Source organism: Chelonoidis abingdonii, chromosome 1 (genome assembly GCF_003597395.2).
Source record: "Chelonoidis abingdonii isolate Lonesome George chromosome 1, CheloAbing_2.0, whole genome shotgun sequence".
Classification (NCBI taxonomy): Eukaryota; Metazoa; Chordata; order Testudines; family Testudinidae; genus Chelonoidis; species Chelonoidis abingdonii.
Window position 1 is genome coordinate 283,350,040 of NC_133769.1, and position 26,874 is coordinate 283,376,913.

The 26,874-nt window shown below is 39.1% G+C and overlaps 1 protein-coding gene across 1 annotated transcript; it reads left to right on the top strand.

Moving 5' to 3' along the window:
• Window positions 1–1,659: 1,659 nt before the first annotated feature.
• Window positions 1,660–8,246, top strand: SLITRK6 (SLIT and NTRK like family member 6). The gene is made up of 2 exons (XM_032768933.2): window positions 1,660–2,135; window positions 5,468–8,246. The coding sequence occupies exon 2, from the start codon at window positions 5,483–5,485 to the stop codon at window positions 8,003–8,005; it is 2,523 nt and encodes an 840-aa protein (XP_032624824.1). The 5' UTR covers window positions 1,660–2,135; window positions 5,468–5,482; the 3' UTR covers window positions 8,006–8,246.
• The last annotated feature ends 18,628 nt before the right edge of the window (window positions 8,247–26,874 follow it).

The following is a 26,874-nucleotide window of genomic DNA, read 5'->3' on the forward strand; positions in this document are numbered from 1 at the left end:
TTAATAAAAATCACTTACCAGGTAATAAATCTTAATCTGGGGGGGGGGGGGGGATCAATTGCAATATTTTTACAAACCCAACTGAAATGGCTGAAATGGCCCATTAATCTTAGAACCAGCAGAGACTACACAAAAATTCAATGATTACTCTGCCTAATTTTTAAATTAATGTAGTTGATTTCTGTGAACATTTTTTTATTTGTTTCACTGTCTTGAACAACCGAAAAACAAACGTTAATATTTTTATGCACAAGTATTTGCACCAGGAATGCAAATCAGAAAGAATATCATTTATCTTGTTTGACCAGTTACAACTAGTCAAGGATCATTTTCAATCAATCTAGTGATTTAAATAAGGTTCTCAAAATGTTTGTCAAATGCTGTCAAGTAAGACATACATTTGAATAAACTGAGATCAGCTTATGGATATTCTGTAAGCAGAAAAAAGGATTAAAGTCTATTGAATACATTATTTGTGATGAATTATTTATCTCTAATGCTTCTGAAACATTTTTTTTTAAATTAACAATATTTTATATGTAAGGAATGAAATAATGAAGAACTAATTATGCTGAACCTAAAATTAATGTACACTTACAAAAACTGGACAAGATTCTGATAATCCTAGTCAGATGGTATAGTACTAGACTCCACAAATAGCCCTTACAAAGTCAATAAGGCTACTCATAGAGTAATGCAATACTCAGCACGAATAAGGATGTCAGAATCTGGCTGACAATTCTGGGATATACAATCCTTGTATTCTTCCATGTAATAAACAATTATGAATAATTACATGTTTAAAACACCAATGTAAATATTAGTTTGATTTCAAGAAAGAAAAAGAGTCGTTTTTTTGTAAACACATTGTTTCATGCCAAAAAGAATACAGCACCATGTGCATTAATACCAATATATTATCCTAACATCTGGAAAATAGTCCATTAAAATCAAGCTGAAACTCCCTCCACTAGAGAAGATAGGGGATTTTTAAAGTGCACTCACTGCAATCACTCTATGAACATAAACACCAATGTACCATAAAATTCTTTTGCTGCAAAAGTAAAATCTCTAAAGCTACTGTACACACACACACACACACACACACCCCTCAACTTTTTAACCTACCACATTGTGTGAACTGGAGTAAAGATCTAATGTGCAGCTTTACACTTTCCTTCATATCATTATCACAGGCATTTTGTTCCAGAGGAAGAGAAGATTTTCCCTTATGATAGCTATTGTTGGGTAGAAAACAAGGATTTGTGCATTTGGTTTGGGGATATTTTCAGTATTTAAAGTATGTATCAGAAAGACATACATTTACTGTATGCAAACAGAAAAAGCTGCAGGAGCTGTGGTAGAGATTTATTGTCTTGCAAAATCAGCCATTAATAGATCTTAAGTGATCTACAGAAGATTTAGCTGGATTTTATTTTCAGAAGGTACAATTAGAAAAGGAAAAGAGGAGGTGAGACAAATTGCAGGAGGAGGTGGAGCTGAGCTGTCCCAAGGTGGAGCTGTATCTTGTATTAAATGACACTGGCAGATTAAAGCTCTCTGATGGAGAAGGGGAGGGCTTAAAGGCTGAGTCAAAAGCCAAGAAGTCTTTTTATTTACGCCTACCTCCCAGCCCCTAGCAATCTGACTAATAACAAACTGAGGTAACACGAAAGACTAGAAAGAAGAGAGAGAACACAGAAGCAGAAACAGCTTGGATCTAAAAATCTAACAAACCAAGAGGGATCAGTTTAAGCTCTGCTGAACATCTTGTTTATTTACTGCACCCAAAAGCTTGCAAATGGTTAACTATATGCAGAAAAGTCAGCATAGATGGGACGTATGCTGTGAATTTTAATTGAGGAAAAGGGACAACTGCTTTCAGGATGGTCTAGAGTGCACTCTGCCTGAGAGATTTAATATATTATTATTATTATTCCAGTGAAATGCTCTATACTTTGTTTTCTGACATGGAGTTTTAACTTGAGGCAGCTGGAGCTGTAAAAAAGATTGCAGCAAAGTGAAAATTTGGAAGAAAGTGTGCATTTTTTTTTAAAAGAGAACCTGAATTGCATTTGAATATCTACTCAAATTGTGCATTATTGATCGTGTCAGGGAGTGTTGCCTCTGTACAGGTAAGAAAGCTTCCAGTTAACTACTTATCTAAAGTGAGTTTCCTCACTTTGTCTCTTTAGCACCAATTGATTTTATTTTCCTGTATTACTTTGGTAAACTTAACAGTTAAATAGTAGAAATCTGTATAGATCTACCCACTGATATTTCAAGCACTGTTCAGGTACCTTTTTCACTGAACAGTTTTCAATACATGTAGTTGCTCAGCAGGCAAAGAGAGTAGTTTTAGATTGTAGCATGCACTGTAGCATGGATTAAAGAAGTGTTTTTTCTGAAGTATGACGTTACTCTTAAAATACATCATCCAGAATTAACAAGCAGGCTTGAAGGGTTTTATACACTGCACATTCCCCTTGCTTAACCTGAGGCTTTGGAATACTTCACCACTCACTTTACACATATTTGTATCAAGAGTAAGATCAAATAAAAAAGACACTCATTTTTTTAAAAGAAGATTTTATTATTTCATTGCTTCTCAAGCATATTGCAAATTTGCCTTAAGGGACTCATAACTCACTACTTCTATATATACTGCAAATTTGCCTGGTAGGAAAGACTCTGGAATTCATTAATCTTTTAAAATAAAAATTGTGAAAGAACAATTACAGTAAGCAGTTATTAAAACTAAGTTACCATCTGATATTTCTTATAACACTTCACTAAATGAAACAGGATAATAATTAGTCCAGTATTTTAAAATGAAATGTATCTTCAGTCTTTACTGTGAGTTCTTTCAACACAGTGTTAATCATCTGTTACATAAAAGTATCCGCTATTTTAAAATAAGAGTGGAGCCCATTTAAGGCTAGATTTACTTGCTCTGCATGAACTGACTGAAAATTTAAAAAGAAATGCCAATCAGTTCTCACCGAATACTTACAAAATATTTAGAAGTTCCAGTCTTTCTACTCTGTGTGTGCGTGTGCACACGCGTGAAAGAGAGAGAGAGAAAATTTTTGCAACGTTCCCCACAAAAGTATGATAATGATTAAAATAGGAATGTTTTCCAATTGGTTACAAATGTTCTTACTTTCGTCTTTAAAAAATGATAAGAGGTCTTTCATTTTTTAAAAAAATCATTTTTACAATATGTATTAAAATGCAACATGCATTTTGGATTAATATATTTTGATTTAGTTCACTTGATTTTGCTCTGGGCCCTCATAAAAACTACAATTTAAATACAATGCACAACTATGCTTGTGTCCTTATACAGAAATAAGTTACAGAAAATAAAGGCTAATAGGTTTGTTATGGGTAATTGTTACTAGAAGCATTTTTCACCTTAGGTTACTGAAAAGACTGCTAGTGAATGAATATAGTTGTCTTTAACACAGTATCATGATGGCATTAATCTGAATACTCTGGAATAAGATTTCTGCATATTGTGTCTTTCCCAATACTTTATGGAAAACCAGAGGTTCAGACACTATGTTTTAACCAGTTAACTAGAATAGACTATGTTCAAGAACTACTCTGTGAGCCAACAAAAGTATGTTTTGTTTGTACTGAAAAAGATACATGAATCAAATAAATTTACTAACAGATTCTGTCATCTTTACTCATGGTGGGAAGCACCTTTCTTCACTGAAATCAATGGGACAACTGTGGAATAAGGTATTACATAAGGTGCACAAACTGGTTCTTACTGACATAAGCATTTCAGTAGCATTCGCAAGGATAGTATCTGGGTGCCTCCTGTGCAAGTCCTCTCATCAAGTTGCAAGAGAAGTGTAGATGAGAAGGCTAACTGAAGTCTGAACGAGTAGTGCAGTAAGAATAAGATATGCGTCTAAATTATAATTGCTGATGTGATGCCAAAATACGTGACCAAATTCTGAGAATGTTCATAAGCATAATTACATAGATTCTTGCAACTTCCTCATAAAGCATCAATTCTGCTGGTTAATTGTGTGATGACATTCTGCACTCCAAAGCATGTTTCAATAGCTCACTTAAAAAGATCAAGTGACCTTTATGACACAGGTTTCTTCAAGCAATATTGTTCAGTTCTGGAATAAATAGTGCAGTGAGGAGGAATTCTTGCATGAAATGTGTTTCAAATCATCCTTTTCTTGTTGGAAATGTGGAAGTATTGACTTTAATAATAGATTGTAAACAGACGTATGACTTCATCTAATGCAAAAATAAATATCTTTGCTCTTTGGTAATAAGACAACCTTGCTATAAAAAAAGAAACACAGAGAATCCTCATATGAACAGTAACAAACTAATTTCATTTCAGTGAGAACTGTGTCAAACAAATAGTTATTGAAAATATATAATGTTCATCAGTTTCTGTTCCTGATTTAATAGTTGGACAGTTCTGATGCATTTTTCATGTATTCTAAAGTTTGAGACCAATGGTTTGCAAGATAATAGCTTAAATTACACAGTGCAGATGATGTCATCCATCATTGCTAATTGTTAATGACAAATCTCTTGCTGTGTGCATTTCATAATGATACTAATATTAATTATTAAGAGGAAATGTCCAATTCAATATATTGTATATTGCCAACCTATGTCGTTCCATTTATACTTCACTTTTATTTTTTTATTGCTAGTTTACTTATTGAATGCACAAACTTAGTTTACTTATTGAATGCACAAATATATTACACAGATATCTATAAAATGTGTATATATAATCTCCCTAAAGATATGAATGTATGGGTAAGGTGTGTATGTGTATCTACCCACAGCTATACTTAAAATATAAATACAGCACATACATATTTAAACAAAGGGGAAAATCACTAATTTTTCTCAGTTTGGGGGTATTACGATTGCAGAGGAAGTCCCATTTCAACTGACAGATAATTGCAGAAACAGGCAAAGAAAAAGCTCTCCACATGCTGGCTGAATAAACATTTGATAGACAATAGATTGTTGGAACCGAACGGAGATTGGTTTATTATGAAACTTCTGTTCAGTCATATAGCCTGTTAATATCTATCTGTTGCAATTTCCTAAAAACTGCAGCACTGCATGCCCATCAAAGGTGAACATGTTTTTTTGTTTGCTTGTTTGTTTTCCTACAAAGTACCATGTATGTGTATGGCACTCCATATATAAGAACATACTTTTCATGAGCCCTGCATGCTGTGTTGTTGCAACATAAAAATATTGAAGTGCTCCTGTGTTATGAACTTCATGCTATATTTAATGGTTAGAACTAACCATGTGTTTCATTTCTTAAAGAATCATTAAAATATTTGATAGAACACAATATTGTTTTTAAAGATAAGGTTTTTAGGTAAGTTTGGGGAACTTTCAACTATTTTTTTTTTAAAATCTGAAATGATAAACTCAATTCATTTTTATTTTACAGGACCTACTGGCAACAATGAAGCTCTGGATTTTTATGTTATGTTCATTTGTGGTTGCCTCGGATTTACTACAGTCTCAGCCTTCTTTGTCTTCAGCGAGAGGATCTTGTGAGAATCTGTGTTCTTGTGAAGAAAAGGATGATATCTTGATTATAAACTGTGAAGAAAGAGGTATCAAAATGTTATCACAAATAAATGTCCCACCATCACAGCCTTTCCATCTTAACCTGCTGAACAATGGCTTGATCATGTTACATAGGAATGATTTTGCTGGCCTCATCAATGCTATCTCACTACATGTTGGATTTAATAATATTGCAGATATTGAGCCTGGAGCTTTTAATGGTCTCGGCCTTCTTAAGCAGCTTCATATTAATCACAATTCATTAGAAATACTTAAAGAGGATACTTTTCAGGGACTGGAAAATCTGGAGTTTCTTCAAGCAGACAACAATTTCATTACTGTGATTGAAGCAAGTGCCTTTAGCAAACTCAACAGACTTAAAGTGCTTATTTTAAATGACAATGCCATTGAGTTTCTCCCTCCTAACATATTTCGCTTTGTGCCGTTGACCCACTTAGATCTTCGTGGAAACCAGTTACAGACACTGCCATATGTTGGCTTTTTAGAGCATATTGGCCGAATACTGGACCTTCAGCTGGAAGACAACAAATGGGCCTGTAATTGTGACTTACTGCAGCTGAAGATATGGCTTGAAAACATGCCTCCCCAGTCTATAATAGGTGATGTTGTGTGCAACAGCCCTCCAGTTATCAAAGGCAGCATCCTAAGAAGATTAAAAAAAGAATTGCTCTGTCCCACTCACCCTATAAATGAACTTGAAGATCCTTCAGGGTCCTTGCCCTTGGTAGTAACCACCTCTATAAGTGATAGTCACCTACCAGCCAACGTGATCCCTGTCCTGAAAGCTCCTACCAAGGAACCAGGTTTAGTGCTTCATGCCACAAAGCCAGCTACTCAGCTTCCAGGAATATACTGTCCTGTACCCTGTCATTGCACCAGCCATATCCTGTCAGGGGTTCTAATTCACTGCCAGGAGCGAAATATCGAAAGCTTGTCTGATTTAGGTCCCCCTCCTCCAAACCCTAGAAAGCTTATTCTAGCTGGAAACATTATTCAGACATTGCTGAAATCAGATCTGGTGGACTATGCTAGCCTGGAAATGCTTCACTTGGGAAACAATCGTATTGAAATCCTTGAAGAAGGATCATTTATGAATCTAACGAGATTGCAGAAGCTATATCTAAATGGCAATCATCTTACAAAGTTAAGTCAGAGTCTCTTCCTTGGTCTTCAGCACCTTGAGTATTTGTATCTTGAATACAATGCTATCAAGGAAGTTTTGCCAGGGACATTTAACATGATGCCAAAACTTAAGGTGTTATATTTAAACAACAACCTTCTTCAAACTTTACCACCCTATGTTTTCTCAGGGGTGCCACTAGCCAGGCTAAATCTCAAAACAAACCAGTTTACCCATTTGCCTGTGAGTACTGTCTTGGATAAACTGGATTTGTTGGTACAAATTGAACTGGAGGACAACCCTTGGGATTGTACTTGTGATTCAGTTGGGCTGCAGCAGTGGATACAAAAGCTGAGTAAGAACATCGTGATGGGTGACATTTTCTGTAAATCCCCAGGGCACTTAGCAAAAAAAGAATTGAAATCTCTGAACAGTGAAGTCTTATGCCCAGGACTAATAAATAGCCCAGCCCTGCCAACCCACGCTAGCTTTATAGTTGTGACAACTTCTTCTACAACAACCAATACTGCAGACACTATCCTTCGATCACTTACAGATGCTGTCCCACTTTCTGTTTTAATCCTAGGGCTCCTAATTGTTTTTATTACGATTGTATTTTGTGCAGCAGGAATAGTTGTCCTTGTTCTGCATCGGCGGAGAAGACACAAAAAGAAACAGGTAGATGAACACATGAGGGACAGTAGCCCAGTTCATCTCCAGTACAGCATGTATGGTCACAAAACAACACACCACACAACTGAGCGTCCAGCACCAACCCTCTATGAGCAACGCATGATCAGCCCCCTGGTTCAAGTTTATCGAAGTCCATCCTTCAGCCCCAAACAGACAGAACAACAGGAGGAGGGAAATGAAAAGGATGTGAATGACTCCAAACATCTCCGCAGAAGTCTTCTGGAAAGAGAGAACAATTCTCCTCTCACAGGTTCAAATGTCAAATACAAATGTACAGACCAATCAGCTGAATTTCTGACCTTTCAGGATACCAGCTCCTTATACAGAAACATTCTTGAGAAAGAACGAGAACTCCAGCAGCTAGGGATCACTGAGTATCTAAGGAAAAATATTGTCCAGCTCCAGCCTGACATGGAAGTACATTATCCTGGAACACATGAGGAGCTGAAGTTAATGGAGACACTAATGTACTCCAGACCAAGAAAGGTTTTGCTTGAGCAGACTAAAAATGAATATTTTGAGCTCAAAGCTAACTTACATGCTGAGCCTGACTACCTGGAAGTCCTGGAACAGCAAACATAAAATGACAGTACTTTGGACAGGGACAGAAAATCTGTAATTCTGTGTTAAGTCAGAACATTGTAAATAAAAGTGCCTTATAATAATGTATCATCCATCAGGACTAAAGCACAGCAGTAATCCTAACAAAAAACTCAGGGATCACTGTGGGAAGCCATGCGGAAATCTGCAGGCAATATGTCTTACCCCAATTGAAACATGATCTCTGTGTGATTGAACTGTGGGAGGAAGACTGCTATATTCCTTTTTTGGGGGGGAAGCGGGGGGTGGGCGGGGCATGGTAAAAGGTCTGTATGGCACTCCCCATTCTGTACCTAACTAGGATAAAACTTTTATGTTATTTGTACGTTCTTTTCTCTCAATTTAATTGGACTACATTCTTAAGTACAGTTTAAGTATAGTTATAAAGGTTAATATGTATTGGTTAGATATTAGTACATGCACTACATATGTGAACTTTGTCTACAACTGCACTTACCATACCCTTATAATAAATACAAAAGGAAATGAAGCTTTGTCATATTGAATGTCAGTTAAAAAGAACAAAAGATATTTAATTGTATAGGCATCCAGTGCCTGCAAACATTTAAGTATATTTTATGTGGGACTTCATTTATCACATTGTTACAGTATGTGGATGGAAAATATATGTATAAATATAATTACCAGCAATTTAAGAGACATCAACAAAGCTTTCTGCTACTTTCCCTGTCTGACAGTTTTACTCAAATTTGGACAATCTTCTCTTGTTCTGCTGCTATAAAATGTTGTGTATCACTGGTGTTTCAACTCATAAGCCAGGGCAATTCTGAAAGCTACTGAGAATCAACTGTAAATACATTAGTGCACCTAATGAGTTTGATTTCTTCTATATGACTGGTTCCTGTGATGGCTTTGAATTTTCCTGGCAGAAACACAGAAATAAGTACACTATGGCCAGTAACATCCAGATATAGGGGAAAAAAGAATATTTTGTTGTTGTTTGTATCAATTCTCTACATTTTACCACACATTAACAGGAAAAAGGCACTTCTCCTGTTAAGAGGTAAAAGTGGCTTACAGCGTGGAGCCCTGCAGCTTTATTTTACAACAAAGTCTGGTTAGATTTATATTAACTATTTATTCTGTACAGTTTTGTATTCTTTTTCCATTCACAACAAGGAATAATTCGTGGGTGCCTTTCAAGCAAATCAAAACTGCGCACTATAAACAAAAATGGAAATAAAGCTTTTTTAAAAAAAAAAAAATCTCATTTTCTTAAAAGTCACTTTTTAGAAAAGAGCAAGGCAGCAAGACCTGCATGCACAAGTTTAGATCTGTTCAAGAGTCAAACACGAAGCTTCTCTCTGTTATCATGTAGACAGAAGCATCTTGTTCACTGTGCAATAAGGCCATTCAGTTTCTGTGCATGACTGACACACTGCCAAATTGAAAATCTGACTTGCATTTCTCCTCCTTTTTAAACAAATCTTTTGTAAATCAACTACACATGAATATATTTTTTCTGATGTCCAACTGTACAGCTATTGAAAGGCTGAATCAATTAATAGATTTCTAAATATATAGATTAAAACTAACTGTAGACTTGATAAATTCAGAGCCAAAAAAATAAATTAAAAAAAAAAGATTCCTTTCCTTTAATTTAGCCTACTGCAGTTTTCTTGCCTAGCTGTGAGTTCTCCACACTTCTTATATATGAGTTTCTGAAGGAATACGATCTCCGATAGAAAACTATATTGTCTTGGCTCTTAAGTTTGCATAGTGCTATTGACATCAGTGGCACTATACAGATTTACACGAGGTGAGGATTTAGCCCTGTATCCTTTCCGTTATCTGATCAAACTTCCATAACAACATTTTGTTGATATCATCACGTTGCCTTGACAGTAAAACTAATTGGCTCTCAAAAATCAAACTGCAGTAGGGAGACAATAAGTGCTGTTTGCTCTGGCTATGACTAAAACCTATCAGTATCCACAGTGTGTTCTAGGAGAGTGAGGAACACTGATCGGTTAGAATACAGCTACAGTAATTTTACCATCATTTCACTCCAAAGAAATCATTACAGAAAACTGATGACTAAATTCTGTCACACAACATACTGTAGTAAGATGTACTGATAGCTGTAATAATTAATATCATTAAGGGTCTGATTGAAAATCCAACGAAGTTTATGGAATTGACTTCTGTGGACTTTGGGTAAGGGCCTAGATGTAGAATATTCTATTAAAAATTAAGTTTGAATTTTTTCCATCAACCCTCCAAACTATCAGAGATTTCAAAGTCAGAGCAGGGGTGAGGAGAGGGAGGGGAAAGAAGCAGTGAGGAGCAAATTGGGCCTAATTCTTCTCTGTCCTTGTATGGTCATTTACACCAGTGCAATGTGGGTGTACAGTGCTGCCTTCTGATTGCTATGGTGCAGAGCAGTGGAGAATCAGACCCTCAGGCTTCTGTTTGAGGGAAACGCTTTCATACTACAGACAAGGGCCACATGCATAGATGACACTTTATTTAGCTGCTAAAGATTTCTTAGCACAATGTGGAGGACAACTATGCTGGAAAATAGGCTCTTCCACTGTAGACTAAAAGCGTCAGAAAAATGTTGAGTACAATTTATGTCATGGCAATTCAGATGCTCAGTTGTGTCAGTGCTCCACTCACCACAGCTGGGGGGAGGGGAGCTTTAGATTAACTTTGTTTCTCCTCCCTGCCTCAGTTTGTTGGAGGCTAGTACAATCCCTGCATAAAATAGGGGAACCTCAGGGATCATCTCATTTAGAGAGGGTAATGGTCCTATGTAGCTGTTGTAGCATCCAAGGATCACTGGAGTAAAGCACATGTCGTTCACAATCCTTCCTGATTAAAAACAAATAAATAAATAAAAGTGAGCTAGAACAAAATGATAGGTGAAAAACCTGTGCCTGAAGGTTCTCTGGAATGTTTCCATCACAGCAATCAGAAATGCATCTCTTCTGGGGAATTGGGTGGGGTCTTGTTGTGGCATGTTCTCCTACACATGAGGCAGGCAAAGTCAAACAGTTTATGTATGTTTCACTGAGACAACACATTGAAGGTTGGAAAGTGCAGCATATCTGACAGTCTGAAACAAAGTGGATTCATTTTTTCTCATGTCAGTTCTGTAGTTAATAACTGAGTGCAAGAACAGTACATCAGCAGACATATTGGTGCAGTTGGCAGGTACATAACTGTTATGCTGTTAGGGCACCTCAAGGTACCTGACACTGTCATTTTTTTTCTGACAGTTTGGCACACAAAATGTATTAAATAACAAGAGGGGCCTGTTATCTCAAGAAACACAACTTACGTCAGTCTCTTGCAGATACTTATTTTAATCTGCCTCTTATCTTTTAACATACATAGAAATCAAATGTATGTTTTCTTCAATAATGGCACACACATATATTACCTACAATGATGTCTCTGCAAGCTTCTGAACAGAAAAGACTCAACCATAAAATTACTGTTAGTCTAGACTCTAGTGGCTCATTGAATATGTGACTGATTAAATATTTTCAATCCATTCTTCTCTTTTAACATGGTTGCTTGACCTTTTTTGTAAGGGATTTCCAAACTGAATATGAGTTCATACTTTTTATAGGGATGCATCCAAGCCACAAGTTCCAGACCTGAAACCAAGCTTTCCCCAAGATCAGCAGCATTTGGTATGATAGCAATCTGAGGATTTGGCAAGGCCTACCTCTACATGAAATAAAAGCCAGAAATTGTTCCTTTCATAACAGCAGGTGTTTTGTGACACCTACCTAGAGATCTATTACCTGGGAAGAATAAGAAAATGAAGTGTTGAGGGTGACTGGGAAGGCCAACCCTCTGTGCAAGAGGACTTTCTGGTATATTAACGGAGAGAGGCTTTTGCTACAGAGAAAACAAAAGTTTCATGGGGGAAAATAATAGTGGTCTGTGAAATGAGGAAAATTAATCACAATGCACTTCATGCACACCAGCATGACTTGCTAGTCTTGTAGAGATGCTAAACACACCATGTTCAGGTGAGGAAACATTTGCCTTCAAGATGACGAGATAGAATGTGACACTCTCTAAAGAGGCATCGCTCTTTTATTTCCACTTTTGTTGTTCCAGTATACAGGAATTTGCCGAGTTTGGGGAGGCTCCACAGGGTTTGCACATTCTTGGCAGATTACAAGTCTGTGAGGGCTCACTGTGTGGTCCCATCAGGGTGGACTAGGGGCAGAGAAGAGGGATCAGCTATTGAGGCTGTGTGCTGCTTCAAAGGATTTGTTCCTTAATGGAGCTCTAGGTTTGTGATATTCTTGATCATGTCCCAGTAACAGATGTTAAATCCTTCTTGCTCTGAATCAGAAATTGACGATAACATTAGCTACCCACTGGAATCAATACTGGAAAGTTAATTGCCATACTGAAAACATACAGCATGACATTCTCTTTCCTGCTCATCTGCTAACAGTCAGCCTTGACTTTTTAACACAACAAAGCAATTTCTGAAAAAGCCACAACTTGATAGAAACCAGCTAATCTCAAGAACAAGAAAAGAATGAAAACATCATATAATGTTCAGGTTCATGATGGTATGATGTGATGGACAATTGCTCTTTAGTTGGAATGACTTATTTTCATACGGTCACTCAAGAATAGGGTGCAAATATATATGCATGATACAATTCCTGAAATGTGCACCTAGGGTTTGTGTTGCAATACAGATTCACAAAAGAAGTTACGCTGAGCATCACACCACCTTACATTCAGGCATATGGAAAATCACTGTGATTCACAAAGCCTGAGTTAGGATCCTATACAATGAATGGGGAGATATAGGCACAATAGACTGCAATCCAGAAAAGCCAGCGTAAACTAGCCTGTGGGAGGTGCTGACAACAGGGCAGTGTACTAATTCTGCCTCCTCATAGAGATAGCTGCTTAAGACCAGGATGGAGGGAGGCATCTATATCTGCTTACGATTCACAGGCAGGAATTCTCTTTGGAGTGAGGCACCTATGCTGCTCACCTTATAACATTTATCCCACTGGTTAGAGAATTTGCCTGGGGTGTGGGAAACCTAGCTTCAATTCACCCTTTCTGCCCAAAGAGAAAGAATTTGAATATGAATCTCTCACCTCTTAATCAAATATCACTGAACTATGGGGTAGTCTGATGTGTGGCTCCTCAGTCGCTGCTGGTGAAGCTGTTGTACTCTGGATAAATAATGAAAGAGTGATTAGAGCAGGGGAACTGGATCTGCTTGGGTGCCCTCACTACTGGATTACAGAATCATTCTCACACACATTCTCTCTCTGTCTGGCCCAGTGACTATTTAAGTACCTATCGAGAGTAGAAAAGTCATGGGCCACACAGAAAGAAACAGAGAGAGAGAGTTAGATAGAGAGAGAGAAAATCTGTGGCGCAATGGTTAGTGCACCCACCTCAGAGGCGGAAGATTGTAAGAGCAGTCCCTCTGCTTCAATCGCTTGATTATTTATCCATAGGGGAACAGCTCCAGCAGGAGACATTGTGGGAAACCTACATCAGAATATCCCACCACTCAGTGGTTAGAGCACTCGTCTAAGAGGTAGGAGGCGCCTATTGAAATTTTTCTCCTCCTTTGGCAGAGGAGGTGAAATGAGCTTGGGTTTTACACATCCCAGGCAAATGTTCTAATCACCAGGCTAAAAGTTATAAGGTGAGTACTGCTACCACCATTTCCACCCCAGGCCAAATTTTGAATGGGACGCAGTCCAATAGGTGGCCTCTAAGCATGCCAACTAAATCCAATCCCTCATGCAGCCAAACACCTATTCTTCCCTGGTTTGTGACTTTCTCTGGGGCTTAGATGTGAGACAGGTATCCAGATGCCCAGAATGAGGCAAAAATGTGCATGCCCAGAGGCAGAAATTTAGGTGCAGAGGGAACCTTTACTCTGAAAACTGAGGCACTGAGTGAATTCAGGCACCCACAGAGGTTAGGCAGGAGTTTTGTGCATTGCATTGGAGCCAAAACTGGAACTTAGGCACCTAACTTCTTTTGTGCATCCAAGCTCAAGTCATCATTTTAAACCACTTACTTGTAATTCATGCTTTTAGGAAGGAACAAAGATGGGGGTGGGAGACCTTGCCTTTTTTGTTATTATTATTTTAGAAGGGAACTGCATAACAAATGTCGGTTTATCTTTATTTTAGCCTAGTCTCATAGCAGATACATTTATCTAGATTGGCTTGTCTTTGAGGTCATTTGTTTTAGGAATCTTACAAATCTGGCAGATGTAGTTAATTTACTATATAGATTACAGAAGTACCTCTGATAATTTTCAAACAAATAGAGGACTGCAACCTCTTATATATGATAAAATCTATAATCTTAACTGTTACCATAATTTAGCATTTTAAATTAGCAATAAAATTGGCTTTTGTCAACTCATAAAACTAAATCTCAATTTTTGCTTTGCATAAGAGTCGGAACAGCATTTTCACATTGTTTTAAGTACAAAGCTGATATGGCATTTTCATAAGGGATACACATTTTGGTTTAAATATTATTAAATAGGTTGATCTTGAATCTGATTAAGAAAAGGCCTAAGGTTCAGATAAGTATCAATACCTGAGATACTGTAGATTTACATGGTGGCACTATTTCTCATCAGGTTGGGATCCAGATTTAAACTGAGAATGAGGAGATATGATGCATTTATGAACGAAGAATCTGACTGTCCACTGCTTTGCACCTGATGATTTCAAGGTGGGTGTAAAACCTTAACAAATCAGAAGAATAGCATTTTATACCCACTTTGGATATATGTAAATGACTACTCTAGGGTCTAGGGAGTGGTGAACGAGGCATGAAGTCTGTAATTGTCTCATGGATTAGATATATATCCTTAAATAACATACAACAGAAAGAGAGGCATTTGGAAAAAAAAATCCCTATCCATTAGCCCAGGGGTGGCCAATCTGAGCTGGAAAAGGAGCCAGAATTTACCAATGTAAATCAAAGAGCCACCGTAATACGTCAGCAGCCCCCACACCAGTTCCCTTCCTCCCTCCCTCCCCCCCGCTCCCTTCCCACCAGCAGCCCTGCCGATCAGTGCCACATCTCCCAATCAGCTGTTTTGTGGTGTACAGGAGGCTCAGGGGAGGAGCGAGGGCATGACAGACTCAGGGGAAGGGAAGGGAAGTGGTGGAGTGTGGTCAGGGCCTGTGGCAGAGCTAGGGTTTGAGCAATGAGCACCCCCCAGCACATTGGTAAGTTGGCGCCTGTAACTCCAGCTCCAGAGTTGGTGCCTATAAGCCACATGTTAATTTCTAAAGAACCGCATGTGGCTCCAGACCCACAGGTTGGCCACCCCTGCATTAGCCACTGATGCATATAGAATTCCATAACGGGAGATTCTTTGCTCAGGGTAGTTATCTTTATACTGTGTCATGCAATAACATTAAGGCTGAATCATGCTCAGTAGGTCCTGTAATAATTGCACATCATGGGCCTAAGAACCATCAGTGCTCCCATTTCATAGAATAATAGAATATTCGGGTTGGAAGAGACCTCAGGAGTCATCTAGTCCAATCCCCTGCTCAAAGCAGGACCAACACCAACTAAATCATGCCAACTAAAGCTTTGTCAAGCCAGGCCTTAAAAACCTCTAAGGATGGAGATTCCACTACCTCTCTAGGTAACCCATTCCAGTGCTTCACCACTCCCCTAGTGAAAGAGTGTTTCCTAATATCCAGCCTAGACCTCCCTCACTGCAACTTGAGATCATTGCTTCTTGTTCTGTCATCTGCCACCACTGAGAACAGCCGAGCTCCATCCTCTATGGAATCCCCCTTCAGGAAGTTGAAGGCTGCTATCAAATCCCCCCTCACTCTCCTCTTCTGCAGACTAAATAACTCCAGTTCCCTCAGCCTCACCTCATAAGTCATGTGCCCCAGCCCCCTAATAATTTTTGTTGCCCTCTGCTAGATTCCTCCAATTTGTCCACATCCCTTCTATAGTGGGGGGACCAAAACTGGACAGAATACTCCTGGTGTGGCCTCACCAGTGTCGAATAGAGAGGAATAATCACTTCCCTCGATCTGCTAGCAATGCTCCTACTAATACAGCCCAATATGCTGTTGGTCTTCTTGGCAACAAGAGCACACTGCTGACTCATATCCAGCTTCTCGTCCACTGTAATTCCCAAGTCCTTTTTTTCAGAACTGCTCCTTAGCCAGTCGGTCCCTGGCCTGTAGTTGTGTGTGGGATTCTTTCTTCCTAAGTGTAGGATTCTGCATTTGTCCTTGTTGAACCTCATCAGATTTCTTTTGGCCCAGTTCTCCAATTTGTCTAGGTTACTCTGGACCTTCCAGCATATCTACCTCTCCCTCCAGTTTAGTATCATCTGCAAATTTGCTGAGGGTGCAATTAATTCCATCATCGAGATCATTAATAAAGATGTTGAACAAAACCAGCCCCAGGACCGACCCCTGGAGCACTCCACTTGATACTGGCTGCCAACTAGACATTGAGCCATTGATCACTACCCATTGAGCCCAATAATCTAGCCAGCTTTCTATCCATCTTATAGCCCATTCATCCAATCATTACTTCTTTAACTTGCTGGCAAGAATACTGTGAAAGACCGTATCAAAAGCTTTGCTAAGGTCAAAATATATCACATCCACCGCTTTCCCCATATCCACAAGCCAGTTATGTCATCATAGAATGCAGTCAGGTTGGTCAGACATGACTTGCCCTTGGTGAATCCATGTTGACTGTTCCTGATCACCTTCCTCTCCTTCAAAGGCTTCAAAATGGATTCTTTGAATACCTGTTCCATGATATTTCCAGGGACTGAAGTGAGGCTGACCAGTCTGTAGTTCCTCAGGTTATCTTTCTTCTCTTTTTTAAATATGGGCACTGTATTTGACTTTTTCCAATCGTTTCGGACCTCCCCCCAATCACCAAGAGTTTTCAAAGCTAATTGCCAGTTGCTCTGCAATCAGATCAGCCAGCTCCCTCAGCACCCTTGGATGCATTAGATCTGGACCCATGGACTTGTGCACTTCCAGCTTTTCTAAATAGTCTTTAACCTCTTCTTTCACTACTGAGGGCTGCTCACCTCCTCCCCATACTGTGTTGCCCAGTGCAGCAGTCTGGGACCTGACCTTGTCTGTGAAGATTGAGGCAAAAAAAGCATTGAATACTTCAGCTTTTTCCACATCATCTGTCACTATGTTGCCTCTCCCATTCATTTGATGCCAATAATGGATTCTTGCCGTTCAAACCTCATGCTATTATATTTAGTCAATCATGTCCACAATATGTACAAAATATTTATTATTTACATATAGAAATAGCTATGTAAGTCATCCCTTTTCAGAAATGCTTTCAACATTTGTTAATTTTAGACTTTTGGCCTAATGGAAAAGCCCCACTGACTGCAGCAGACTTTGGATCAGGCCCAACCATGAATTTAACATTCTATGTTAGTTTCACAGCAATGATTATCCAGATGTCTATGCCATATTTTGCTAAGGTAACTAAAGCTTTCTCTGGCTCGGTTAATTTTCTACAACATGGACCATGTAAACCAGAGCATGACACAGTTAAAAATGCTAATATCAATCACATAGACCTAGAAGCATTTTGAGGAGAAAATAGAAGAGTATTCTTTTTCTAGACACAGAACATAGGCTTTTTGAATATAGGGTTAAAGAAGGAAACAGAAACCATACTTACCAACTAAAATGCAGAAACTATCAGTCTTTTAGGGAGTTACCCATTTATATAGACACTGAATTCATTAAAAATGTTTTCCTGACAGATTGGTGCAGCAATTGTAGATGTATTTTTAAAGCACTAGTAATCTCACTTTTTCCTCCGGTGTTTGAGGCTCCCATATTTTCCAAGATACTTATACTGCATTTGTGAAAAAGTCAGATAATTAAGCAGTCAGTGACCAAGGGTGCTTGATTATTCAATTTAAAAAAATTTCAAATAAACAAACAAAAAGAAATATTTACGTGAAATATAACATTGAATCTTTGAAATATTATGGAAATACAGGCAGTACCTAGAGGAAAGCCCTTGCTTCTAGATCTGACTAATTTAGACAAATTCAGTATGTATCCGACATCATGAAGAAATTAAAGTGGTAAGATTCATAAGGCAATTCAGTCAGCTCTGCGGTGAATAGCTTTGTGTATGTTGCAGTGTTATGTGTTGTGACTTCAATGCAGCTTTTGAATAATATCCTAACAGGTAAATTGTGGCACAAATGAAATTCCTTTGAGATATGAGAATCATATCTGAGGACTAATTACATAGTAGGAGATAGTATTTTCCCCCATTTTATTACTTGGTGGAGGAAGGAGAGGGGTCTATAATCTAGCCATCAACATACTGACCTTTGCTGTAATCTTGAGTGAGTGCACAGGAGTCAGATTTGTCAGGAGACAAGACATAGTAATTTTTTATTAAATATACAAGTGCTCAGCTCAGACAGAATTGTATTAGGCTTCTAGAATCATCTAATTCACAATGAGCTCACAATGAGCTTCTTCAGAGGCTTAAAGGGATTTGTCAACTTGCCTACTAGTTATAAGTGAAATTTAAGATTGTATAACTAAAATAAACTAGCAAAAAAACCTTTTTTTTTTATTTTTCAATTTGGTTATTCTATGCATTTGACAGCACTTGGGCCCAGATCCTCAAAGGCATTTAGGCACTTAAGTCACATTGAAATCAATAGGAATCAGGGGCAAAATACCTTTAACAATCTGGGACTTGGTGAATACTCAGATTCGCTGTTTCCCATATAGGCCACGTCTTTTGTTGGCATAACCTATGTCGCTCAGAGGTGTGGAAAAAATACCTCCTTGAGTGACAATAGTTACACCAACAGAAGTGCTGGTGTGGACTGCACTATGTCAGCAGGAGAGAGACAATTAGATACATCTTTAGTTTCAAAAACTCTAAGCAGTGTACGTTTACAAGGATGACTTAACAGAAAGCAGGTTTAACCATTTACGTCTGATCCTGCAGCCCTCACTTACCACTCAATCTTGCAGGCCCTCTGTGGGACTACTTAAAGGGAAGTAAGCCTACTTGGGTGTTTGCAGGATTGAATTAAACTTCCTTTGGCTTCACTTGGATTTCTGCTTACATTGGACAACAAAATCAGGGCCTTTACTTTAGCTTGTATCAAAATAGCCCTCTGGTTTCTCAATGCTTGTCTGCACTTAAAATGCAGCAGCTGCACCTATTGGTACAGTAACTCCTCACTTAAAGTCGTCCCGGTTAACGTTGTTTATTGTTAAGTTGCTGATCAATTAGGGAACATGCTCGTTTAAAGTTGTGCAATGCTCCCTTCTAAGGTCATTTGGAAGCTGCCTGCTTTGTTCACTGTTTGCAGGAAGAGGAACCCATTGCAGCAAACTAGTGGGGGCTTGTAACCAGGGTGGACTGGCAGCCTCACTATCAGCTCCCCCAAGTTCCCTGTGCTGCCGCTGCCCAGCAGGCTAACAATTGCAGGCTATCAACTGCTGGCAGTTCAGCTGTCCCTCCCCCCACTGCCATGTGCTGCTGCTGCCCTCTGCCTTGGAGCTGCTTCCAGAGACTCCCGCTGGCTGTGCAAGGGGGATGGGGTGGGAGCTAATGTCAGGGTGTCCCCCTCCTCCCTACTCTTTCATCCTTCTTACCCCTTCTCCATATAGAGAAGAGAGAGAACACAGACGGAGAGAGACATAGAGAGCTTGGGGCAGCAGCTGCTGTCTCAATTTCCTGATACACTTAAAAAGACAATGCAATTAAGAGTGGGTCAGCTTACTTAGAGGGGCAGTGTGCATCTCTGTCTCTCTCCCACACACAAGGTATGTGTCTGTCTCTGTGTGTACCCTTCAGGGCTCAGCCAAGTGCTAGTTCATCATTTAGCAGGAAGGCATTCCCTGGGGAATATACCTCCCTCTTCCACCCTCTAACTTCACCACCTCAACCAAGCTTCATAATCATCATAGCTGTGGACAGTATTAAATTGTATGTTTAAAACGTATACTGTGTGCATATCTATATAATATATATTTTTTTTGTCTGGCAAAAAATAATTCCCTCGAACCTAACCCCCCCCCATTTACATTAATTCTTATGGGGAAATTGGATTTGCTTAATATAATTTTGCTTAAAGTCACATTTTTCAGGAACATAACTACAACGTTAAGCAAGGAGTTACTATATAGGTAATCCTCCTCCCCAAGAGGCAGTATCTAATTCAATAGAAGAATTTTTTTCCATATTGCTTATGGAAAGAAATATGATTCAGTATCTCTTGATAAATTTTATTAAAACTGTTAATCAAAAAAGTCAAGAAAACATATCATCAAAGCAAAACTATTTTTAATATTTATACGTATTATTAATACTTATTATATTTAATCATTAAGAATAAAGCACTCCAACTATCAAATCAAAATCAAACCTACAAACAAGCTAGCCTCATAACTGGATTGGAATTAAATAGTCAAATAATTGCCTAAATTGCCAAAATCCTTATAAATCCTAAAAAGGGATCTAGGAGGTGGCTGTCCATTTGGTTATCAACTTCAACTAAAGACGGTTACTAATGTTGATCAGATCTATAACTTGGAACTGGTGACATATTTTTAATACTGAAACCCTAACTCTAATCACCCTAACCAATTATGAAGTGTCCTCCTGGGCTTTCTATTCTTGTGTGGTGGCTAATCCTTTCCTCCATGCCCCCAACAGAAATGTAGCAATAGAAAATTTAACAGAAGTTTTATAAACAGAAGCTTAACAATTCTTTTCTAAAAAAAATGTACAAATGGCAATTCAAACATATGGCACACATCATGCTATAATGGATAATTTTATGGGATTATATTTAGGGCAGTTTAAACCTGGGGAGCTTTCTTTCTGGCATGTTTCTCTTGTGGACATTATAGGTAGTTATGCATGCACACAACCACACTTTCACAACCTTAAAATTAAAGAAATTAGACTGGGATATCTCTCACCTAATAAAAGCATAACAGCAATAGAAAAAAAGAGGAAAATATGTAAGATAACTAGGGGTTGCAAATTCTTTGACTGTCCGAGAGAAGGAACTGGGATTAAGAAGTCAGACAATGCTGTTGCTGGCTCAATGTTTCTTGCTAGCAGGTCTTTTGCACTTATGGGGGAGACAGGTCAAAGACTTCAGTGACTTGATTGTTGATGATGTGACTTCCCAAGGTGACTGATCTTAGGAATTCTGTATCTGAATGTCAGTCTTCCCTCAGATGGCTTGTTAACCCAAAAGATTAACCTTCTTTGCCTTATTTTGTTCTGATGGTTTGCAGCCTTTTCTCGTTCCACCTTGTGGCTGCATACCTCCAAGGCCTAGGTCAGAGGCCTATCTTAAAGCCATGCCATTTTATCCTGTCAAGTTCATATTAGGTCATCCTTGGCTATCATTAATTTGGAAAAGTCCCATTTAAGCCAGTAATTAAAAATATATTTGAGGTTTACATACCACAGAGATTAGCTATATGACTCCCTCCTCCAAAAAAAAAATCATCAAAAGTATAGAACATGAGACCACTTTTGAGCAAGCTAACATGGCCTCATCCAGGTGAAAAAGTCTTGAGATAACACATTGTCACCAGTTCATGGAAAGTTTGACCTCTCCAAAATTTTATAAAAACAGATTATTGCAAAGATGCTGGTAACAACCCTCCACTGTATGTTCAACCATCAGAAAATAAAATAAAACAAGTGTGTACATATTATCAGTGCCTCATTCTTCTCACAAACAAGATAATATACAGTATTTTTTTCTCTATTTGCAAACTAGATTATAAATCAAACAGCTAATCTCTTCTGGATTCTTCATGTTGATAGGTTTTAAATTGACTTTTCTCTATCAAAAATAAGCCCATGTAAGAAATAAAATAACTGTAATTTATATAATATCTGTGTAACCCTTCTGCCCCTCTGAGGTGGCAGCAACAAGGGCCAGGTTCAGTATCCAGGGGTTCCGTTTCAATAACACAAGGCATAACCGGCTCGAGCCCCCACCCAGTGACCTGGGACACTTACATACACACCCCCGGCACGCCTCTAGGAGGCAATACTCCCCTTTCTGCAAGCAGCGGAGTCTGAGTGTACGCGAATCTTGTCTTAAAGGAAGGAACAATGCGGGCATTCCATTGGAGAACACCACAAACCAGAGTTGGACTAACTACAAACCATAAAGCCACCCCAAGTAATTTTAGCAATGCTCTTTTTCTTAGGGTCTTATCATTACTTCCAAAGTCTCAACCCAAAAGTCTCTGTCAATGCCACCACTAATTCAAAGAGTCCTATCTATAAGGTCCCCCCCCAGCCTGGGTGAAAGGGGACACTTACGTGGTCGCAGGGCCAACTGCCCTGCCTTACTCCGTGGGTTCTGCTTCGCCTTCTTCACGAACTGCTCCGCCCCTTACAGCCGCCTCCCACCTTTCTCCTCCGGCCGTCCTCAAACTGCTCCGCCTCACCGCTGCCTCCGTGAGACTGCTCCAGTTGTCCAGCCAAACCTGCTGCCCGCCCGCATCCGTCTGTGGGCTGCTCACACGCCCAGCACTACTCGGTCCTGCCAGCCGCTCCACATTTTCCACCGCGCTGTCCTGTGGTCCGCTCCAGCATCCCATAACTGCCTCCACTCTCTGCCAGCTGCTCTGATTCCACATATGCTTCAGTCGCGCCCAACTAGTTTAGCACAGCTACTCAGTGCTTCCAGCTTCAGTATTTCAGCTCTTCTTTTGATTTCAGCTCTTTTTGTCTTCAGCACATAGTAGGCCAGTATTGACGACGCTGACTTGCAAACCACCGAACGCCCTACCCAATCCCTGCAATACCCCGGAACCTTAGTGACCTTAGCTCAAGTTCACTCAGCAACCTGTATCTAGAGCGTTAAGGGAATAAAATCAACCTGACTTCCACAGTGGAGAGGCAGGAGAGTCGCACTGATGCTTGTCTAATCCACAAGGAGCCTGCACCACCAGCACAAATTACTTCCCCACTCTCTCCTTCACAGGGTTGGAACCATGTCCCTTGTCTAGCAAGTACACCAACTGAGGTTGAGTCATTTCTGTCACAAAGCACCCACAGCTCGGCAGTCTGGGATGGGTTAGGCGTGCCTATGCAAATATTTGAGATTTTGCATTCCAGACATTCTTTCCACACTTCCCATACTTCACCACCAGATGTCAGGGTACAGCTCATCCTGACTCTGCTTACATCTGTATTCCCATATATGCTATTTCTCTTACATGAGCAACTGCCTAGAACCCCCAGTCATGAACCAGGACACCATTGTGCATTGTGTTCTACATAGTTCAAAAAGATGGTCCTTGTCCTAAAGATCACACAATTTTATCTAGTTTAGTTTAGATATGCTAAGCAAACCATTAATTTTGTTTAAATTCGAGTTCTTCCGCAACCAAAATTTGTGCCAAGCAAGATATTTAATATTTTGATATTTTTTTCATCTCAAATCAGGATGAAAAGTAAAAACATAAAATATATTTCATGGAACAAAAAAACCATAAAGTTCTAAATGGAACGTTCAGACATTCCCAAATTGAAACTATAGTTTTATTATTCTTTGTCTAACAGAATTAAAACTTTTCATTTTGGCTCATTTCCACAGGGAACTGTATCGGCCTGATCTGCTGGGATGTGTAGTTTGAGAGTCTTTTGTCCCCATTGTTCTCTATTGATGAGGATCTTCAGGTGAACTGTATGTCCCATGATGAACTGCAGTGATTCAAGAGATGGTAGACTGTCATGTATTATGGGAGATGTAGTCCAACCAGGGACTTTAGGTAAGAGGGGAAAATGGGGGCATGAGGCACTATACAACAAATCCCATCAGGCTCCACGGAAGCTGAAGGGGATTAATATCAGATTAATGTCAAACTGACCTGACCTGATACAAAATTTTTTATTTTAATTTTCCTTAGAAAAAAATCAAAACATTTTCAGAAAATCAAAATGTGCTTGTGGAAACTTACAGTTTTTCAGGGCTTAGATGCACTTGTGAGTTAAAGCGCATTAAAGCAGCTCTCGGTGCCCTAACTCCCAACCTGTCCACAATGGCAAGGCACGTAGAGCACTCTGACTCTTCAGCTAGAGTGCTTCTGGTACTCCATTTCAGTGAGTGGAATAATGTTTGCTGTACCTTGGCTACAACGCCTGGGCATCAGTATGAATGAGATGTTGCATTACTGCACTCTGATTGGCCTCTGGAAACATCCCATAATCCCCTTAAGTCAATTGGCCACTCTTGTAATTGTTTTTGAATCGCTGCAGGAATGCGGATATGCCCTTTCAAAGCTCCATTACTGACATCTGGCATGCTTATCTGCTCCAAGACAAAGCAACCGTTAGTGTGGAATGCTGTGTGAGAGAGAGAGGCAGGGGGGAGAACGGAGGTCGGCTGCTGTCTGAACTTACAAGACAGCATGCGGTAATGCTCTCAGCTCCCCAAAAAATCACTCTCTCTTCCCCCCCCCCCCGCATACACACAACACATTCCCTGTTATACTCCACCCCACCTCTCCATTGGAAAAGCACATTGCAATCACTTGGATACTAGGATAGCTGTCCATAATGTACCACTCCCAATGCTGCTGCAAATGTGGCCATGCCAGTGCGCTTGAATCTGTCAGTGTGGACAGACTGCAGCACTTTCCCTACTGCTCTCTCTGAAGGCTTGTTTAACTCAAAGCGCTCTACATCTGCAAGTGTAGCCATGCCCTCAGAAATCACATTTTTCCTTTAGAAAACATTCCAATGCAAAATTATCAGCTATTTTTACTTTCAATTACTTTTTCCTATTTGTTTTTAATAAATCTTCTTTTAAGGAATTCTCCTGTTACATGAGTGTTACAAGCAGCTTGTCCCAAAGCAGAAAAAAATCCTGCAATCTTTTAGTACTGAAGAAGTACTAAAGTGTAAAGAATTTATGGGCCCTAAACTCCTTGCTCAGTCTCAGTCAAAGGCAAAGTTGTCCTTTCCTAGTGTGGTGTATGGCCATTGGGTTGTGTGGGGAGGTGTCAACAGGAACAAGAAAAAGATAAAATTGAGGTGTATTGGGTCACAATGTTATACTCATGAAATCAAATAAACACCCTACGTGATGGTAAGACATTACAGGATGTGTGAAAGTAGCAAAGGCATAAAGATAGTGATGGTAGAAATGCTCTTCCAATACTCTTTTCTTCACAGAAAACTTGGCATTTTATCCTTTATTGTTTATTCCTACCTCCGCAATAGAGTTAAACTACTGCATGCACTCATCAGTCTTTGCACAGCAGCATCCTTTGTAGAAAACTGGCCAAAGATTCAACTCACAAGAGTTAACATAAAACTATATAAACCTGTGCAATAAATCTATTCAGTTTCCAAAACCCATTTAATACTTGACATCAAACATTTTGGATGTAGGATGGGAATTTTCAAATGCTAACAGGGATATATTTTAAAATAATAATATGTGTACCAAATGGTGATCCTCACTGATATCCATATCTGAGAACTCACTGTATGCTTTTAACATGTAAGGATAAGCAGCATTTTGTTGCTAATTCTTTGCTTGTGTCTGTGTTTTAAACCAATGTAACAGATGTTTCATTAACTTTTTATGGCTTCATTCTCTGTAATTATTTTAACCATTTGGACTCTGGCACTTTCCAGATTGCCAGAGTCCAATCTGCTTCTACTGAAGCAGTCCAAATACCTACTTCAGTAGAAGTCCATGTGAATTCTCATTGCTTCCCAAAATTTCAGTTTACATTATTAATATAAATCCTCAAACAATAGTTTTTGTGCAAAGATGATATGCAAAGTTGCAAGTGATCCATACGGGAAAAAAATCATTGCCAATTATAGCAATGTCTATGAGATCTTCATCCTCCTCTGTCAATGATGCATGTATTTATACTGCACCATTTCAGTGGCTAGAAGTTTCAGATTGTATAAAACAGATAAATATTGTACAAGATAGAGCCTATGAAGAGGATGATTACTGATTAACATTAACAAACCCCAGAAAAGCATCCAGCTATATCCTAAAATAGTATACACAAAAATTAGAGTTTGGAATGCTTTCCATTGTTCAATATTAAAGGAAAAAATACATCCTCACAATGCTCTACATGTTTGAAAATGCTCCTAATGTTCTCTCCTTTATTCAGACCTGTCTCAACTCACAGATAAAGCACTCTGAAGCCTGGTCTACACTAGAAAATTAGGTCTGTTTAACAATGTCAGTCAGCTAGTCAAACTAAAAAGTTGGCCAGCTGCCCATAATTAGTCTTTGGTTCTCAAACATAACACACACACAATACATAATAAGGCATTCTTAGCTTAGCTGTAGAAATGAAACCAAAATCGTACATATTGCAAGAGTAAACCTTGGCTCTGAACTCTCATGTGAGATTCCAAACCCAGGCTATTCACAGAAAGAAACCTTTCCCCTCACATAGTTCCTGTTTGTTGTTGTTTTATATGTCTTAGGTGTTGAAAACCATCATCATGTTAGGTGAGATTCCCTTTCTTTTAAAACCCCCCATGTTGCACCCCTCAGTTTCCCTGCTTCTGTGTGTTACAGGTTAGCATTCCACAGGTCACACTGTGAGTAGCTGTTTGACCCATCAATTGATTATTTACTGATGTGATTATTCCCTATTGTTCTTGGGGAGGGTACGTTTCATCTATCTGATTTTTCTGAAGCTGAAGCTCACCTCCTATGTGAGTGCTGGTTATGAAACATTAATTTATTTGCAGCCTATACTCCGGCAGAAACTAAACTGTAGCAGCAGCTCTGTGCTCCAGAAATTATTCAG